Source organism: Apis cerana, linkage group LG15, assembly GCF_029169275.1.
Source record: "Apis cerana isolate GH-2021 linkage group LG15, AcerK_1.0, whole genome shotgun sequence".
NCBI lineage: Eukaryota > Metazoa > Arthropoda > Insecta > Hymenoptera > Apidae > Apis > Apis cerana.
The window spans coordinates 5,394,129-5,413,984 of NC_083866.1; the positions used below are offsets into that span (position 1 = coordinate 5,394,129).

Here is a 19,856-nt window from a genome sequence, read left to right on the forward strand (position 1 = left end):
TGAAGTAAAATTTTTAAATTGTATCAATTTATACTATAAATTATACATAACAATAAATAATATCTCTCAATTATCATTTATTCATGCAAGCATGATTGATAGAATAAAAAAACATTTATTAATAAATTATAATATATTCTATATTTTTATTATGAATAAGAATCACGATATTTATATAAAAATTTTTAAATAAATATACATTCGAGCTATATAATATTATATTTATAGAATAATAACTCTGGTTATAATATTCAAAAAATTCGCGGGAAAAGATTCAGATTTCATAATCAGAATTCTCTACTATCTAATACTTAATACATTGAGAAAATGTCGTCTCTTGAAGCAGGTCCAAGACCAGTGCAAGTATCTCCTTTAATTAAAGTAAGTATCATGTATTATAATGCATTTTTAAAAAATATTTATATTGGAATATTATAAAATACTATTTATTTGGCAATACTTTGTTGAAATTTTTTTTTGTTATAAAAGTGAATAATTCTGAAGAAGTAAATTCTTCTAAATTCATTATATTACATAATTTTTATTAGAATATTAAATAAATAAACTTCTTAAATATTAACCTAAATATATGTAAAAATTATATTTTATTTATTCTATATATAATTCAATATTTAATGAAAAATTAATATTAAATTTATGTTTCATTTTCTAACCTTTTAGAAATTAATAAAAATAATAGAAATTAAACGAATATTAATTAAATAATATTTTATTAAATGAATTAAATAAATATTAAATAAATATTTTTTTTCAATTATTTATTTATATTTACTAATATATTTCATATATAAACATTTAGAAATATCTTATGAAATTATATTATTTAATTTTTTATAGTTTTCTCGATGGAGTTTGTTGTTAACTGGAATTCTATATGGTGCTTACCATCAAAAAAGACTTAGTAAAAAAGAAAATGCTCTTCGTGAGCAAGAACTTAAAGAAAAACCTATTAAGGATGCAAAATTAGCAGAAGAGAAAAAGAAGCTAATGGAAGGTAAAAAATAAATTTATTCATAATTGCAAATTAATAACTTTAATTATAATCATAATTTTTTTGTTTCAGCTGAAGCCAAAATGATAGAAGAATGGTCAGGAATAAAAAAATAAAAAATAATATTATTTTCAGTAGTATAAATGTGTATTTTTTTTAAATTAATATTATATTATACCTTTAAAATAATCATCATGTCAATTTTGGTTCATTACAATAAATATTAAATATAAATTTCTTATTGTGTGTGTGTGTGTGTGTGTGTGTGTGTGTGTGTGTATTAAATATATATTAAATATATAATATATATATATATATATATATTAAATAAAATAATTTATATGATAGACTATAATTACATCTTTAATTTTATATTTATTCATATTTACTTTTATATATATAAAATTAAATAATTACATTTCAATAGATATAATACGTTGCATAGTCTATGAAAAAATTTTTTAAATCGTTAACTTATATAAAAAAAAATTTCGCCCGAACAGGGACTCGAACCCTGGACCCTCAGATTAAAAGTCTGATGCTCTACCGACTGAGCTATCCGGGCGATTGAATCAAAAGTTTGCAAAATATATACCTACTCTTAGTACTATAATAATATAAATAATATATAAATAATATACTAATAATATAAAATTAAAATTTATTTAAATATAATACAAAAGCTATAATGTATATATTTTATAATATATAGATTTTATATATATATTTATAATTATATATTTATAATAATATATATATTTTATAATTCATATAGATAATCCTAGTTTTTTGTATATATAATTTATCATTTATAAAAATTATATTTTTCAGAAAAAGGTAGTTATAAACAGTTTTTTAATAAAAACTACAATTATGCTACATATTTTATTTTATTCGTTTTTAATTTTTAATAATAGAAATTATTAAAAACAATATTCTGTCTGTTTGCAGTTTTATATTAATTATTAAAGTAACAAATAAAATTATTGAATATAATGTGAATATATTTTTGAAGATATATATATAAAAATAAATATTACAAATATAATTAAAATATAATAAAATATATTACAATATTCTTGTAAATAATTTTACATTACATATTTTTATTGGTTTTATATATCATAATGGAATGAAGAAAATATTAACAATAAAGAAAAATATTCTTACATATATACAAATATTATATCCTTATGTAATATTTAAAATGCATCAATAAAAAATATCAATATATAAGAAATTGAAAAAATAAAAAGCATTGGATATAAAATATTTAGAATGTATATATATTGTCATAGAGAGAAAAAGCTTAAATGTTTTTGGTCCAAAAAATATAACTCTTTTTTAAATATACAATTTTCTTTTTAAGCTATAATTATTTCTGTTTTGTTATTATTGGTAATTAATTGCAGAAGACTTCCATTTGTTGGACGTTCTTGATTTTGTGACCATTTCCAAAAGAGACTAAAAAATAAGATATTATTTATAAAAAAATAAATTTAAATATGTAGAATAAGAAAAAAATGTTATTTACTCTGCAACAAATTCAAGTGAGGTCCATTTAGATGTATCAGCATTAGGCATCCATTTCCTATTCATAGGTGTATCTAAAGTGATAGGTAAGATAGAAACAACAAGAGAATCTTTAGGAAAACCACTATCTTTAGTTGCTAAAGATTTAGTAAGTTGATGAACAGCAGCTTTGGCCATTCCATATCCAATCATTCCTGGTGTTTCTGCTAGTGCAGCTTTGGCACCAGTTAATGATAAAAATCCTCCTTCTTTTAAATGATGTGCAGCAATGCTGGCAGCAATAACTGAACTCCATACACTTTGTTTCCACATAAGTTCACTATTTTTTACAAAATCCTTATGAGCTGCATTTCCACCAGCCCATCCACCAGCCACACATATAATTGCATCTAGTTTATCTCCTTTTAAAATATTTGTAACTTGTTGTAAAATATCAGCTTCCTAATTAATAAAAAGAAAATGTATGATTTCAAGAATGTGTATATTTTATATATATATATATATATATCATTAAAATTTTTATAATTTATATAAAAAATGATAAAAAATGAATAATTTAAATAATAAATATAATTTTTATTTAAATAAATATAATATATAAACAATTACCTGTTCTTGCCAATTACTGTCTGATTTTACAATTATATTTGCATCAGCTTGTTCATTTACTTTCATATCAATACAGCCAACCCACTATGATTATAATATTAATATAATTTTATATATTTATATTTTTTTGAGCTTAAAAATTTTATAATTATAAATCTTATGTAGAATGTTTAAAAAATATAATATGATAAAACAAATATTTTTAATTTTATGAAAATAAAATAATTATAAATATTTTATTTGTTTAACGAATATATTAGAAATATAATATATACAATATGAAAATATATATATATATACAATGTGAAAGGATAAGTATGGCCTTGATGTATTTTTCCTACACAAGAAAGGTGACATGACTAAAAATAATTTTTTGTTGAAATTATTTTTTTATAAATATAAAAAAAGTATATATTTAATTTATTTTAAAATATATAATAATATTTAATAATATAAATTGTTCATTTAATTATAATTAAAAAATAAATATATGTAATTTATTTACAATAATTTATGAGTTAATAATATCCATTCTAAGTACATAATATGTATATATATATAGATATGTATAGATATGTATATATATGTATATATATGTATACATATGTATATATATATATATATATTTATATAGATAGTAGTTAGAAAAGATAAAAAGAATATTGTATTTCGTAATATTCAAAACAGTGCGCGAAAAATTAGTTCGCGATTTGAATGTATGAATTATACAAAAATGTTATAAAATTAATATATATCGAAAAAATTATCGATTTAAATTTAAATTTATAAGAATATATAAAATAATTTTAGAAGAAGCATACCTAGTATATACATACTATGCAAACAAATATATGTTTATAATAAAAAAAAAATTTTCTTACTTATAAATCTTCATCTAATAATTACTCGAAATTATTTATTAATAAATATTTAAAATAAATAAATTGTTAATATATGCACAATTGATAATTTATTTCTAATCAAATAAAATTAATTAATAATTAATAAATACATTATTTTCAGAAACAATCAATTAAAAAACTGAAACTTTTATAAAAAAAAAATCAGTCTTATTGATAATAAAAATGATATTCAGATTTTTTTTACATATTGTAATAATTCATTATCACTATTATTATTGTTATTATTACTTACCCAACTTTTCGACTTGAATTTTGAAATACAAGCCGAACCTAAAGCACCTTTACCTCCATATACAAAAACACGTCCAAGTATTGCCTCCATTGTTCAATAAAAGAAACAACTTCGCGAAATATGCTTCGGGAATTGCGATTATATACGAAAGAATACGAAGTCATACGAGAATCTTTCGGAAAAGTTCGTAAAAGGAATGCTAGATTGCCAGATTTCGGCACAAACTATGAAAATAGATTGTCAACTGAGTAGTTGATATTGTTTCATTAAAAATATTTCGAATTATTTTACATGTAATATGCATACAAATCTTGAAATTATATATTACAATTTATGTTAAAAAAGTTGAAATGATTTGTTAATTTAATATGATATCATAATTTTATTTGTATAATTTTTATAATGTTAATGATACTTTATGAAAAATAAAAGCACTTTTAAATATGCAATCAAATTATTTATGTAAATTTCTTATCTATATATAATTTTTCTTCATATGTATCATTCTTTCAAGAAATTTTATTAAATAAATAATTAAATAAATTGACTTAGTTTATATAAAACAATACGATCATATTTTTTATATTTGAATTTCCCACGCATATTTATAACAAATGTGGCAACACCGCAATGACAGAGACCCTGCCCGCAACGTTCTCCGGGAGCGTAGGTCTAGTGTGACGTCACGGTAGCCTAGTTGGGTTAGGTTTTACGCTGGAAATTCTAACGAAAAATTTTTTGTTTGACGATTAATGTTTTTCCCATTGTATCTGCTACATCGAGCGACGTGAAGAGCTAACGCAGTGGCGAGCAGTAATCATATTTCATAAATCGTTCGATCGCGAGACTTCGCGCTATCGGCGTATATGAGATTTTAAACGGAAAATGAATCGACATGACGGTACGTACGTGTGTGCTGTTTCTGACTAGCAAGTCAGCCTTCACTTCACACACTAAATTTGTTTTATGTTGATGGCAAAATTTTTTGATTATGGGATATTTGGGGATGTGCATAAAAAGTTTCTGCAGACTCATCGTCGAGGTTACGAAATCGACAATGTATGAGATTTTTCCTAAGACATTTCTTGTAAGCTCTGTACCAAAGGGTCTAATGTCAGAGGCCAGATGGCAGCACTTATAAAAAATTTACTCCAATTTCTTTGGGTTTATAATGCTTTTTGATGATTGTACTCAATTTTTTGTGATGTCATCGTTTTTTGCTATCTTAATTATATAAAATGAATAAAACGTATAAAAAATATTTATTGATTAATAATCAAGATATTGTACCAAATGATTTCTTTAAAATTACTTTTCTTGTTCAATTCCTTTCTCTTTCTTACAATGTTAAATCTTTAAAACATATTGGAACATATTTCTCTTATTCTATATATTTGAATTAATTTCTTTTTTGATTTTTCTTAACTTTCATGTTTGTATTTTTTAATTAATGTATAATTTTATTATATTCTTATAATATAATATTAACATCCAACGTAATTGTAATAGATTTTTACATTACAATATTAATATGAAAATAATGAATAAAAAAATATTCAATCATCGTCATTACTTACTTAATATACAAATAAAATTACCACATGTATTCTTTCATATTTATTTAATATTTATGCATGTTACATAATTAGAATTAGAAATATTATATTGAAGTTTAAAAATATATGTATTAAGTTTCAAAATTTTAACACACATATATATATATATATATATATATATATATATAAAATTTAAGAATATTAATATATATATATAATATATAATAATATATATATATAAATTAATTTTTATAATATTATTATGATAGTAATAAGTAATATTGTTTCTTTTAATTACTTATAATATGTTTGTGCATATATATATATATATATATATATATATATATATATATATATATATGTATGTATAACTTCTAATCTAAAAATAATATACATAAATTTAAAAAATTTGTATGTGATTTGAATGTGTATGTGAATATGTATAATTTTTCCAAATTTTTTTTGATTCTAAATGTTAATTTTTTATACATACAAATAAATTAATACAAATAAAAGCTTTAAATAATACATTTAATTATAAGAATATTATATATCTTATATATATATATATATATATATAAATGTTTTGAAGTAAATTTATTTATTTAACTTATTTATATTTGTATTTAAATTAATTTTTTTATTAATACAAATAATGAAATTATATATTTATCTCCTTTAATATATAATTTTATGTTAAAAATTTTATATATTTAAGATAAACTTAAGTAACCTATCTATCTTTAATAAATCTAGTTCAAGGCTATTATATGCATATGCATTAGAATATATATATATATATATATGTATATATGAAAGATATACAAATATTTTTTTAAAATCAGTTTTATTTTTCATTAAAATTTTTTATGTAAGTGTATTATAATTATTATTATTATTTATGTATAATATTTTTTGTTTATATATTATTTATTAATTACTATATAATTTATTAATAATATTTTTATTATTAATAATAAATTTAAATTGTAAATTTAATAGTATACATTATGAATTAATGTATAATTTATTCCAGGGGTAAGTTGTGACGCCTGCTTAAAGGGGAATTTTCGGGGTCGCAGATATAAGTGCCTCGTATGCTACGATTATGATTTGTGTGCCAACTGTTACGAAGGAGGTGCCAGTACTACACGTCACCACAGTGATCATCCTATGCAGTGTATACTTACTAGATCTGAATTCGGTAAGTTGATTATTAAATTTTATGTACTACTATAATTTCTTCTAAAATATTTAATATTTATTTATAATATTTATATTTATATATAATTAATTTTTATTATTTAATTATTATTTAATAGAATTATATTATGGTGGAGAGGCAGTAAGTGTAGAACAGCCACAATCTTTAACTTGTCCTTACTGTACAAGAATGGGTTTCACTGAAGCTACACTACAAGAACATGTTGCTGCAGATCATTCAGATACTTCATTTGAAGTTGTATGTATATATAGTATAATATTGTTTATAATGAATTCTATAACAAAAAATTATAAATTTTAATTTTGTTATAGGTTTGCCCAGTGTGTGCATCTATTCCAGGAGGAGATCCTAATAACGTGACTGATGATTTTGCGGGTCATTTAAGTTTGGAACATCGTAGTGGACCAAGAGATTTGATCTCTTTTCTAGATGAACCAGCTTCAAGTAGATATACTGGTAGACGGATAACACATTCATCTAGAGTTGTTGGTGGGCCACGGCCTCGCAGGTATATATATTGCTGATATATACGATTATTCAATTATTCAATTAAACTCTTACAATATTATTTATAACAATGTATACACACATATATATATTTATATATATTTTTTTATTATATATATATATATATAAATATAATAAAAAAATAATAAAAAAAATTGTTATAAATTGTTATAAATATTGTGAATATTATAATCAAAATTGAAAAAAAATAGAAAGAATTATTTTTTGTTAAAAAATGAAATGTATATGATTACTAATTTATTAATTTATTTTTTTTTTTTAATATTAATTATGAATTATATCAATGTATTAATTCTTTGATATATTGATGCATGTATTTTTTTGAGTATCACTTTTTGTTTATTATACATTAATATTGTAATTTATCAATCATTGTCATTAACTTATTTATTAAAATATAGTAAAACAATTATTATATATTATATAATAACTGTTAAGCAAAATATGTTTTTATTTTTAAAATATTCAAGAAGAATTAAAAAATAGCAAGATTTCAGCTTCAGTTCATCATCATCTCATCTTAGATAATGTTCATTGGCGTATCATTGGACCTGCAGGTCCAATATGCATTTCAGTTCGTCTGGAGGATTGAGTCCGAGTAGTCGAGAAGGTATAGATCCAATTACAGAATTACTTTCTCAATTATCCGGTGTTCGTAGAAGTGGTGGAGGAACTGGTCAGAGTTCGTCAGCACCAACGCAATTACATCAATTGCAAATGCAGCTACAATTAGAACGACAACAAGTTAGAGTATGTCTAATTTAATACAAAAAAATTTTTCAATGAAATGATTTTAATTTACTTAATAAAAAAATTTTATCAAAGCAATTTTTTTTTAAGATAAATAAAAATATAAATTTTTATAAATACTTTTTATTAGGCTGCTAGACAACAATTGGAACGGTTACCTAGGAGGCAGACTCAAGTTCTTGGTTCTGCAAGTTGTGGAGGAATTATTAGTGGAAGTGGTCATTCTACTACTATGACCAATGTGGTAGCAAATAGTACGACTAGTAACAATAATACAAATAATGTGGCGAACCCGTCCGGCGTATCATCTACCAGTTCACAAAACTATATGTTTCTATTGCCAAAGTATGTATTATATTCTAATTTTAATATATACAATAATATATTTATAATACAATAATAATATATTATTTATATTTAATTAATAATAAAAAATATATCCAAATTATTATTTGATATTTAAGTATCTTTATAAATATATTTTTGCGCGTTATAACCGCGCGTATATACTCTTAAAAATCTTTTGTCTAAATTTGTAAAATTGCATGTCATGATCAATGCATGGGATGCCAAAAACATTTAAGATAATTCCATGAAAATATGATGAATAAAACGGATCTTTTTTTAGTTTTCAAAAGACAATAATTTTGTGTTTATTCAGAATTTTATTTAATTATTATATTAAATATAATTAATTCTATATATAAATATTTTTTTCTTGTTATAGATGTATTACCAGTTCTCTCTCTGACTCACAGTTGCAAAATATTGAACGTGAAAGTGCAAATAGAAGTCTTTTTACGTGCGAACTTATTCTTGGAACGCTTTGTCAAACATTGCCGGAATTAACACAGGAACAATCTGTAGCACAAACACCAGTATCAAGTGCAACTACTGCTACAAATAGTCCCGAAACACCAAATGCTAATTCTTCCACAATTTCTACAAAGAAATTAAATGTAACTCAAGAAGCGAAAAGGGATCAAACAATGAATAAACATGTAACGCAGACATCTACGCAACAATCACATACTGTTCAGACTACTACTGCTGGTAGTGTAGGGACAGGTCTTCAAAGTCAAGGATTGCCTCCAAATTCTAATAATCTTGCGTTACAAAATACACCTATGGTTCAAACACTGATGCATAGTGTATTACCTGAATCATTGGTAAGTATAAATAATAAATATAAATAAGTTAAATATATAATGTTAAAAATATGATTAATTTTACTACTCGTATTAAAGAAATATGATAAATATAATTTAGCACTTGTATTTTATTATATAGGTATTGCAGGAACCACTGTCACTACCATATAGTAGAACTATCAGAGAACCGATAGTAACTCCAGCGCCAGCGTACCTTAGAGGTGGAGTTGGTCCAGTTGGCGTAACAGGTCCTTCACGTAGGAAGCCGGTTAGAGCTGTAGATGGCAGAAACCAATCTACGGAACCTCCGCCCCCACACTAACCCTTCCTTAGCCCGTACCCATCCACCCTGATTCCTCACAGGACCCTCTAGCACTAGTCCTAGCACTGTTTAGAACACCTCATCATTATTGTTATTATTATAATATTATATATTAATAATTATTCAAATGCCCTCCTCCTCACCCTCCCTATCTTATCACTTCTCAAAACTCTAATCTCGCCATCTTTTGTCGTTATGTGACATGGAACAAGGGCAAGGGCTGATTCGCCGACATATGCAAATAATGTAAATAACTCACTTCTTGCAGTCATATACACTCCTCGCTAGAGGTTGAAAACGGTTATAATATGAGTTCGGATTCTCAAAACAGTTGTAAGAACCGACATAATGTAACAGTTGTAGGTGAAGAAAGTTCTGAGGGTGCAGGGCCTATATCGGTTATGGATACATTTCTGGAATTTGTTATGTTTTATAAATCAGTTATGTATCAATTCTGTACGTTTCTAAAAATACATTAATTATATATCAATTTTGAATTGATTGAACATTAATTTAGCACTAATTTAAGATATTATTAACACTAACATTATTAATTTTTATAATATATCAGTTAAATATTAATTTTATAACAATTATAATTATTGATTATTTATCCTTTTAACAAAATGATATAGAATATTTTTTATATAAAAATATTTATTTCTATAGATTTCAAATCAAAACTGTCCATCAATTGCTCAAGAATATATCTGTACTTTACTTTTATTTTAACAGTTATTCTTCAGAATTTGTTTACAATACATTTTTTTATTATTAAATTTCTTTATTTGCAAATCAAAATTTGTTCTCATATCTTGTTCCATATAAAAAAAATGAATTGAAAAATAAAATGATAGGAATCTAATTTTTACAAAATCGATATAATAAAAGAGTGCAACATTATAATCAGAACCGATAAAAATCAGAACTTTTTTTTATCTATAATAATTTTAATATTATTTTGGTTCTTTATAATTGTTTAATTAGAATCTTTATAACATTTATTAACCGTTATTTATGGAACTTTCTCAATCTCTGCTCCTCGTACACGCTCTTCAGCGAGTCTTGCCACGTTCTACATCGATATTATATCCACTTACAATAACTTAATCGAGGCTAGAGACGGGCAGGTAAAAATAATAATAATATAATTATATTAGCGTTTTATGTTTGGTGGTTGTATGGGTTTGTTAGAACAGAATTAGATTGATAAAATACTCAGTTTTATTTAACACATAAAACCTCGGGAATGTAGAAACTTTAACAATTCACAAGACGCACTGCCCGTCATACGCACCAGTTTAATTGTGTTTAATTTAAACTGGTAAAATTTTTTTGGTCGTCGAATATTAAATACATTTCTTAAAAATTAGTTATTATTGTCATATATATCTTTGAAATATGTTTAATGATAAAAGATTTATAAATTTATCTGGGTTGGTCCGTTTACATTTACGTATCTTAATCATTAGACAATTATTTTAAAAAAAAGTATTAATAATTTTAATCTATAATTTATGGTATCATAAAAGTTTATATGCATTAACGTTTTGTTAAAAAAGTTTTAAGTAACCAATTATCGAGGTTTAAATTATTTCAAAATTAATAATTAAAGTAAAAATTAGTTAGCGGACCATTCCTTAATATATTTCAATTGCTCAGAAATTAAAATTTTAAAATGGAGGGATTAAACTGGGTGCTAAAATGTTAATTAAATAAATCTTGAATCATTTTTTCTATTAAAATCAATCGTATTTATTTATAGTATTTGTTATGAACTTTTTTTTTTCGTTACTGTTTTGAATTTCTCCATACATTGCACTAAACATGTTTTAAAAATATTATATGAATTTTTTTTAAATGTTCATTTATGTATCTATAATCGCTCCATTTTATAATGTGAAACGAAATAATATTTGTATGTGTGTTCGCTTTTTTTTTCGATAATAGATTATTGATTTGGTATATATGAGAATTATACGATGTATCGAAGAAAAATTGAGGAATGTTTGTATTCTGTTTCTTCGAATTGAAAGATGCTAAAAGTATAGTTAATATTTCTTTTACATAGAATTTAATGGAAAATAATGCATGTACGTAATATGTGCGTATGACGCACGCAAATGCATTCGAAACTTGTGAAGATTCTACTGAAAGTAGAACCTGAAAACGCTCGTACAAACGAGCAATAATTATTTTTCAATTATGTTTAACTCTTACTGCTCCCTCCTTCCCCTTTTTTTTTTTAATTTTTGCCTATATTTCTCGTTTATCATTTATGTACATTTCATATTGTAATTAATTTCCCTTGTATTACTTTCTGATCTTATGTTATTTGATTTGTGGGTGTATCTGCAAGATGTGGATGAAAATGAAGTAAAATTATACATATACATATATACATATAAACTTGTAAAAAGTTATGCAAAATATGTAGCGTGTGATTTAATTTTTTTGTCTTATGCTTTCGCGTGTTCTGGCATTCTCGATGGTAAATTCAAAACCGAGTTACTTATGACATTACAAATAACCAAAGGTATTAAAAATATCATACGTTTCGTTCTTTTTTATTTTCCTTGAATCTTTCATTCAATTATAATTTTATATTTTCATTTAAATATATTATCCGCTTCACGCACCTATTTTCAGATATTTCTAATAACTTCTCGTATTTCTCTTGTGATGTATGAGTTGGAAACAATATATAAAATAGTGAAGCAACGATATGTAAAAAAAAAGTATACTAATTGCCTTAACGCGAAATGCCTGAAAAGAGAAAAGTCCAGTCTTTTATGGAATGTATGGTTAATCAAAAGAATCCTTTGCACGTGATACTTAAATAAAAGTGATGCTGTATACTTATCCAAAGTGAATAAATATGTGCATATCCACAATTGAAAGATACGAATAAAAAGAATAAAAAATGAATTTCTCATTGATGTGCACACTTCGATGACTGATAAACTAGTTATTTTTCAAATTTTACACGAATTCATAAGCGTATAATCTCAGAACGAAGCAAGACTCCAAACACAGTTTAATACAGAAAATTAATTACATCAATTAAAGGAAGGAAAGAAAGAAAGAAATAATTAACATGATTTGCTATGTATTAAATAAGTTCATATAAAGTCGAAAATTACAACTGTTTTTTTCTTCTATTCTTGTCACTGCGAACTTATGTTTCCCTTGTTTCCACGTCACTTTGGGATTGTAAAATTTTGGATTTTTACATGTCTATTTTATTATTAATATTATTTTATTATGTTTATCATCATATGTATTATATACGATGTAACAGGAAAATGTCTGATACATCTCGTTATCAGAAAAAATGTTTCGAGGGACAATGTAACGCCTGTTCCAAAAATTCAATGCTGTATTAATATCGTTATATTTTTATTGTTAGGATGTTTGTCATATTTTATTTTGAAATCTTAGCATAATCTTAACAAACAGCTTTTTAGATTATATATGAATAAATATATATATATTTATTTATATATTAATATATATTTATATTTATATATATATTTATTGATAAAAATGAAAAGATATCTTGGAGTATCATCGTAACGCTTAAATTCTTCCTTTTTCTTTTCTTTTTCCTAAAAAAAAAGCATACATAATTAAATACCTTTTTTCTTAATTTATAAATATTCTTAAATCTTAATTAATTGCATTAGAAAGTTTTGATATTTAATATTTTTAAGAAATTAGTATGCTTTTTAAAAATATCGATGATTCTCCTGAATATCCTTCATGAAAAAAGAAATAAAATTATCAAACAATTATTCTTGTGAATGAAGTAACAAACAGAAAAAAAATATTCTTGGGTGGCTTAAACAGTTGTTTTTATCGTCCTTTATCCGTATATCGTCGAGTATATAAGGAAAAATAATTTTCTGTGAATTTTTAATCGAAACCTTTACGCCCGACGAATTAACAAAAAAGAAAAGAAAGAGAATGAAAAAATAGAAGAGAAGACAACTTCACTAAGAATATAATTCTGTCAAAGTAAATGTAGCCAGTTTTACAATGAATCATGAAGATTAAAGGTGGAATTCAACCTCGTTACATTTTTTGGATTAAAAAAAAAAAAAAAAATAAGAAGAAAAAAACAAAAAAATATGGAACGCGTACGACATTTTCCCCTTTTCTATTCGATGAAGAGAATTTTCTTCTAATGAATTGAAAATTTCAATTTATATTTAAATATATTTTACGCATCATTGCCTATCGTATGAATATAAATAAATGATATATAAGTATATATATATGTATATGTGTATATATATATGTGTATATATAAGTATGTATATATATATATATATACATACTTATATATATATATATATTAAATATACATATACATAACATACATTGACGTGAATGTATGTATACTTCTACGCATTTGTATAAGAGCAATTGAATAATTGCGTTTGTGCGTAGATTCGACTTATTTTCTTTATTAATTAATATAAAGAACATGAATTTACGTATCAAAGTAAAAATTATGTAGATGGCTAAAAATAAGGAAGAAAACTGAAAATAATGCTATTGAAAACACAATACACACAATTTATCCTTAGGAAAAAAATAAAAAAATTTTAAATTTAATTAAAATCTCGATAATTTATCATATTACACTCTTATTATAATACTGTTTCTTATCTTTATAATCAATTATTAGCGATTAATAATAGGGCTTATATATAGATGGTGGCCCAATTATATGGGAAGGAATCCCTTTCTTTCTATAATGGTATATATATGTATATATGTATACATATACATATATATATTATTAAAATATAATAATTTTAACGAAGGGGATGTGTCGTTGACATTAATAATATTGTAATTAACGACGCGCGAATCATTCATAAAAAATTGTACTTTGTCATTAAGATGCTATCTGATAAAAAAAAGGAAAAAAGGTAAAAAAAAAATAATAATAATAATAAAAAGAAATAATGATGAACGTGAGAAAGGAAACTTTCTTTTCTTTTTTATTAAGAATATTTATTATACTATATTTTCCACAGTATTTTTGTACTGTGATATATGCGGATGTGCATGATTAAGAACTGTTGCAGCGTTGCCTTCCTCACGTTAGAGTTTTATTTGAAAAATTTCACAGTAAATAATATTTAGCGAAAGAATACGACATGAATAGAAAAAAATACAAGATCTTTTTGGTATTAAATAAGATTAAATAAATAAAATTAAATAAAAAATATTCTCAATTGAAGCATTGTTCGATTCATATTTTTGTTATACTGAAATATGTGTAATATTGTTATAATATGAAAATTTTTTAGTTTGTTTTAATTATTTAATAGAATCATGTCGTGTTTAAGACTTTTGTCTTATGCATTAATTTTGTTAAATATATTCAAATATTTTAAGATCGATTAGTATTTTTGACGGAATTCTGACAAGTTTTATTTATAATCCTAGCCAAAGGAAGAAGCGAGTGGTGTACGGAGGAGAGCACGATAGAAAAATTTGTAGGACCTAGCAAAGCGCATATAAGTATATGTATGTAACTAGAAAGAAGAGTGGGTTAAAAAACAATGTAGCGGCTTTTGTAGCCCTCTAAAATCCAAATGATTTTTTTCTACATCTTCTTGTTTCAAGTGATGAAGGGTGGTGTACGGGATAAAAGGGTAGAATCAAAACAAAAATGGATGTAATAAAGCTTCCCCCACATAAGTCCTTTCTAGTTCGTCGGGCAAACAAAGCAGTGTAAGAATGAACGAAGGAAAACTGTATGTATACATATTTGTGTATGTGTGTGCCTGTACGAGAAGAACAAAAGAAAATATGTTTCATCTTTTTTTTTTCTTTTTCATTTTTTCTTTGCTTATCAAATAATTTTTATCTTAAGAATTTCTCAATTGAAACATCGATTATTTTATAAATGGATTACACAACCAGGTTGAAATAAATTAGAGAAAGAAACACATAGAAAGTAAATCTTCGAATACAAATATTGAATTGCAATTACTATTATTGCAAATTTACTCGAGTTACGAACTTAATGGCACGGCCGCATTAAGCGTGATCCACTGCCTGAGCTAAAAAAATTAAAAAATAATTCATGATAAGCATTCATCGGCTTTATATATGTAAGCTTCAAAACAATGTTCACTCTTCGTTGTGAAAAACGCAGATTTTCATGTGTAAATCTTTGAAAGACAAAATGGTGGTAAATGTCCTAGTTATATTATGCAAAGCTGATTTCTTTGTGATCAGTATAGTATTAGATATCGCACAATCGTGCATTCACAAGATTACCTTAATTCGGCCTTGCTCATCGATACATGTAGTTAAAGAGCACTCATTTTGTCGAGAAAACTAGATTTCTGATTTTTTAATTTCAACAAAATTGCTGTCAAAAGCATCGCGTAACAATGTATTGAATTTTTGCTAACAATTTTTCCCTAAGCCTGTTCGAAAATACATAATAAAATTACAGTGACTATTCGCGAATTTTTACCTGATTTTTAAAAAATCGAAAAAGAAATCGACCGATACAAAATGTATGCGCGTAATAAACGAAAGTGAAAAAGAGAAGAGAAAAAGAATAAAATCGAATGAAAAAAATTATGATGATAAAACAGAAATATTCTGCGTGACACATTAAAGTGAAAAGTGTTAATGAATATTACTACTAAAGTAATAATAGGCAATTAAAATGAAATCTTATACATAATAATTATTGAAATGTAAATTGTGTTTGGTTGTATTTTGTGTTATTCGCCTCTGATGCTAAATATAATGGAAATTCGATTAAATTCGTTTATATTTATTATATAATTGTTATTATATATTGTTTATACTTATTATATAAATCGAAAAACTTTTATATTTTTTTAAATATTGTAATAGAATTATTTGAATTTGAACTTGGCGCTAGTTTTTAAATTAGACTTGCGCACAAGTATTAACTTGTGATTTGTTCGTTACTATAAACGTAACCGTAGAATGATTTTGAAAATACGTATTAGTAATCTGTTTATTAATATGTACATATGTATCTGATAAAAGTTCATAGTTTCGCGCGTTAGCAAATATTTTCAACATTTTAAAAAACTTTCTAAAAATGGGAGAGTTACTTACTCTCGAGAGTGCTAAACAAATTGCAGCTTACAAAGCAGTTGATGAATATGTGAAGGTAATTTTACTTTTAAATAAATTATGATATAATAACAGGTTATATAAATTTATTAGTATTTTATTATTTAAATTTTGCGTACAACCATTTTACAGAATAACAGTATCATTGGAATTGGTAGTGGATCTACAGTAATATATGCTATTCACAGGCTTGGTAAACATTCTATTTTATATATAATTATGATCATTTGTAATAAATTTTTCTTGTATATTACTGTAGTTTGTATTTCATTTTTTCTTTAAGACATTAATAGAATAGACCTTTGATCCCATAAAGAGATAAGATTATTTGATTCAAATATAATTGGAACAAGTATTTTAATTCTCAAATTATAAATTTTCTTACATAGATTTAAGATATTTCTAATATATATTTATCATATATTTATATAAATAAATGATTGAATAAATTATATTTCAGTTGAACGTGTAAAGGAGGAAAATCTTAATGTTATTTGTGTTCCAACTTCATTCCAAGCTCGGCAATTAATATTAAATAATCATCTTACATTGGGTGATTTGGAGACCTATCCTAAAGTAAGAAACAATTTTTTATTTTATTATTTATAAAAACTTTGTATATTGTTGTTTAAACATTAACAGTTGGATTGTGCAATTGATGGAGCAGATGAAGTTGATTCCGACATGAATCTTATCAAAGGAGGAGGAGGTTGTTTACTTCAAGAAAAAATTGTTGCATCCTGTGCTAATCAACTTATTATAGTAGCAGATTATACGTAAATGTATTTTTGCAAAAGAAATATTTTGATAATTACTTTTACTTATAATATTTAATATAATTTTAGGAAAAATTCTCAAAAACTTGGTGAACAATATAAAAAAGGTATTCCTATTGAAGTAGTTCCTATGGCATATGTTGCTATTTTAAGAAGAATTGAAGATAATTATGGAGGACTTGTGAAAGTTAGAATGGCTTTAGCTAAAGCTGTAAATATTTTTTAATAAATTTTTTCTTGTAAATTAATAAATATTGTGTATATTATATTAATTACTCTTTTCTAGGGTCCAGTTATAACAGATAATGGTAATTTTATCCTTGATTGGCATTTTCCTCGTGATATAAGTAATTGGGATAAAATCAATATAGAAATCTCAATGATACCAGGAGTAGTTGAAACTGGACTTTTTATAAAAATGGCAAAAAAAGTGTACTTTGGAATGCCTGATGGTAGTGTTAAAGAACAATTTTAATGTTTTATATTAACAATATTTTAAATATGTTCATAATTCATGATATTAATTTAAATTTAGTTTAAATTATGACAAAAGGATTGAAATAATCTTAATTTTTTTTTAGATAATATATTTTCATTCTTGCCATTTATGACATATTACATTCATATACATTCAAATCTTAATCTTTTTGCAACTAGATCTTAAATAAGATTGTGTTTTATAGACTGAATTATTTTCTGTACTTTTTACATATTTATTTTTTGATTCAATGTATAAAGGAACACATAAAATACTTAAAATCTTTTTTTTGTGATAATTTTTATTCTAAGTGTGCTATAAGTGGTGCTCAAATAATTATACACTGTTTGTATAATAATTAATCATTGTAAAACTAAAAATTAAAAAAATATAGAAATTTTTATATAATATTTTGTTTTTATTCACTATATATCTATATTAAAATTTAAAAAAAAATATTTATATTAAATTTTATTTATCATTATTTTATTTCTATTTATTAAATATTGTATAAATAAATTAATAAGATGTGTCGTTATAAATAATCTATGATGTATAAAAAAAAAAAAATAAACGCCCGAACAGGGACTCGAACCCTGGACCCTCAGATTAAAAGTCTGATGCTCTACCGACTGAGCTATCCAGGCATTCGAGAATTGTATTTTTGTAACTAGTAAAAGTAGAATTTATTCAAAAAAATTCCATTAAGAATTTTATTGATTATTATAATTAATTGAATAATATATTAAATATGAAAATTAAAAAATTATTTTCTTTCTTTTTATTTTAATAAATAATATCATTTATATTTATTTATTATATAGATTATTTAGAAATCTAATCTAGATATAATTTTTATATAAACATTTTTAACAAAGCGAAACATTGATAAAATGATTATTCATTTTATATATAAATGTTCTTTATATATATACCAAGAATATAATGTAATACATATCAAGAATAATATTAATTTAATATTAATATTAATAATATTAATATCGCTTATTCATTAACTTAAAATCAATTATAAATTCAATTATAAATATAAATATATTTTTGAAAATGCACAAAAAATGGTAACAAAACTTATGAAAATTTAATATAAAAAATTTTATTTATAGATTAAATATTGTAATAAAAAAAGTTCATTTCGAAATTTCATATGTGCAATAAATATTGTACATAAAAAAAATATATTGTATATAAATATATATAAAAAAAATATTTTATTTTTAAAAAATATTTTGATTCGAAATATATTATACGGAATACATATATTTTTTAATTTGTATTTAATATATAATCGAATAAATATTCAAAAAAAAAATGATTAAAAATTTAAATGAAAGAGGGTGAATAAGAGGCAGCACCAAAGATTGAACAACTTTAACGTAACTCAGCGGGTTCTGATGTGCGAACGTTGTAAGTACTTAACCCCGGGCTGCTTTCCTTTGATTTACACGAAGTTTCTTATCGGTCAATGCTTCATAAGCTGCTTCTTGCATTGATCGTTGTATAATGTTTCGATCTCCTGTTTTCAATTTTTGCATATTTATCAAATATAATAAGTTATTTTTGTGATTGGATGTAAATGAGATAATGACACAAGAGA

General features: G+C 23.6%; 4 protein-coding genes and 2 non-coding genes across 8 annotated transcripts; 3 read left to right on the top strand and 3 right to left on the bottom strand.

Moving 5' to 3' along the window:
* Positions 1–225: 225 nt before the first annotated feature.
* On the top strand, positions 226–1,246 carry LOC107996273 (ATP synthase subunit e, mitochondrial). Its single transcript, XM_017054237.3, has 3 exons — positions 226–381; positions 859–1,015; positions 1,085–1,246. The coding sequence occupies exons 1-3, from the start codon at positions 328–330 to the stop codon at positions 1,126–1,128; spliced, it is 255 nt and encodes an 84-aa protein (XP_016909726.1). The 5' UTR covers positions 226–327; the 3' UTR covers positions 1,129–1,246.
* Positions 1,247–1,504: 258 nt separating this feature from the next.
* Trnak-uuu (transfer RNA lysine (anticodon UUU)) lies at positions 1,505–1,577 on the bottom strand. The gene has a single exon. It is a non-coding gene; the product is annotated as a tRNA-Lys (tRNA).
* Positions 1,578–2,098: 521 nt separating this feature from the next.
* On the bottom strand, positions 2,099–4,959 carry LOC107996264 (dihydropteridine reductase). Its single transcript, XM_062085745.1, has 4 exons — positions 4,310–4,959; positions 3,155–3,238; positions 2,547–2,986; positions 2,099–2,476 (listed from the first exon to the last, which is right to left on the bottom strand). The coding sequence occupies exons 1-4, from the start codon at positions 4,397–4,399 to the stop codon at positions 2,377–2,379; spliced, it is 714 nt and encodes a 237-aa protein (XP_061941729.1). The 5' UTR covers positions 4,400–4,959; the 3' UTR covers positions 2,099–2,376.
* A 109-nt stretch (positions 4,960–5,068) lies between these two features.
* LOC107996347 (E3 ubiquitin-protein ligase KCMF1) lies at positions 5,069–12,980 on the top strand. Of its 2 annotated transcripts, none has more exons than XM_062085743.1 (8): positions 5,069–5,210; positions 6,902–7,069; positions 7,188–7,327; positions 7,402–7,598; positions 8,176–8,368; positions 8,499–8,713; positions 9,096–9,537; positions 9,659–12,980. In XM_062085743.1, the coding sequence occupies exons 1-8, from the start codon at positions 5,195–5,197 to the stop codon at positions 9,839–9,841; spliced, it is 1,554 nt and encodes a 517-aa protein (XP_061941727.1). In that variant the 5' UTR covers positions 5,069–5,194; the 3' UTR covers positions 9,842–12,980. The 2 variants fall into 2 exon arrangements, with proteins under 2 accessions (XP_061941727.1, XP_061941728.1); XM_062085744.1 differs by having other exon boundaries at positions 8,194–8,368.
* A 1,230-nt stretch (positions 12,981–14,210) lies between these two features.
* On the top strand, positions 14,211–18,649 carry LOC107996359 (ribose-5-phosphate isomerase). 2 transcript variants are annotated; one of them, XM_017054380.3, is made up of 7 exons: positions 14,211–17,024; positions 17,120–17,180; positions 17,448–17,563; positions 17,630–17,763; positions 17,833–17,974; positions 18,050–18,215; positions 18,345–18,649. In XM_017054380.3, the coding sequence occupies exons 1-7, from the start codon at positions 16,953–16,955 to the stop codon at positions 18,425–18,427; spliced, it is 774 nt and encodes a 257-aa protein (XP_016909869.1). In that variant the 5' UTR covers positions 14,211–16,952; the 3' UTR covers positions 18,428–18,649. The 2 variants fall into 2 exon arrangements, with proteins under 2 accessions (XP_016909869.1, XP_016909870.1); XM_017054381.3 differs by having other exon boundaries at positions 18,050–18,649.
* Positions 18,650–18,815: 166 nt separating this feature from the next.
* Trnak-uuu (transfer RNA lysine (anticodon UUU)) lies at positions 18,816–18,888 on the bottom strand. Its single transcript has one exon. It is a non-coding gene; the product is annotated as a tRNA-Lys (tRNA).
* Between the last annotated feature and the right edge of the window lie 968 nt (positions 18,889–19,856).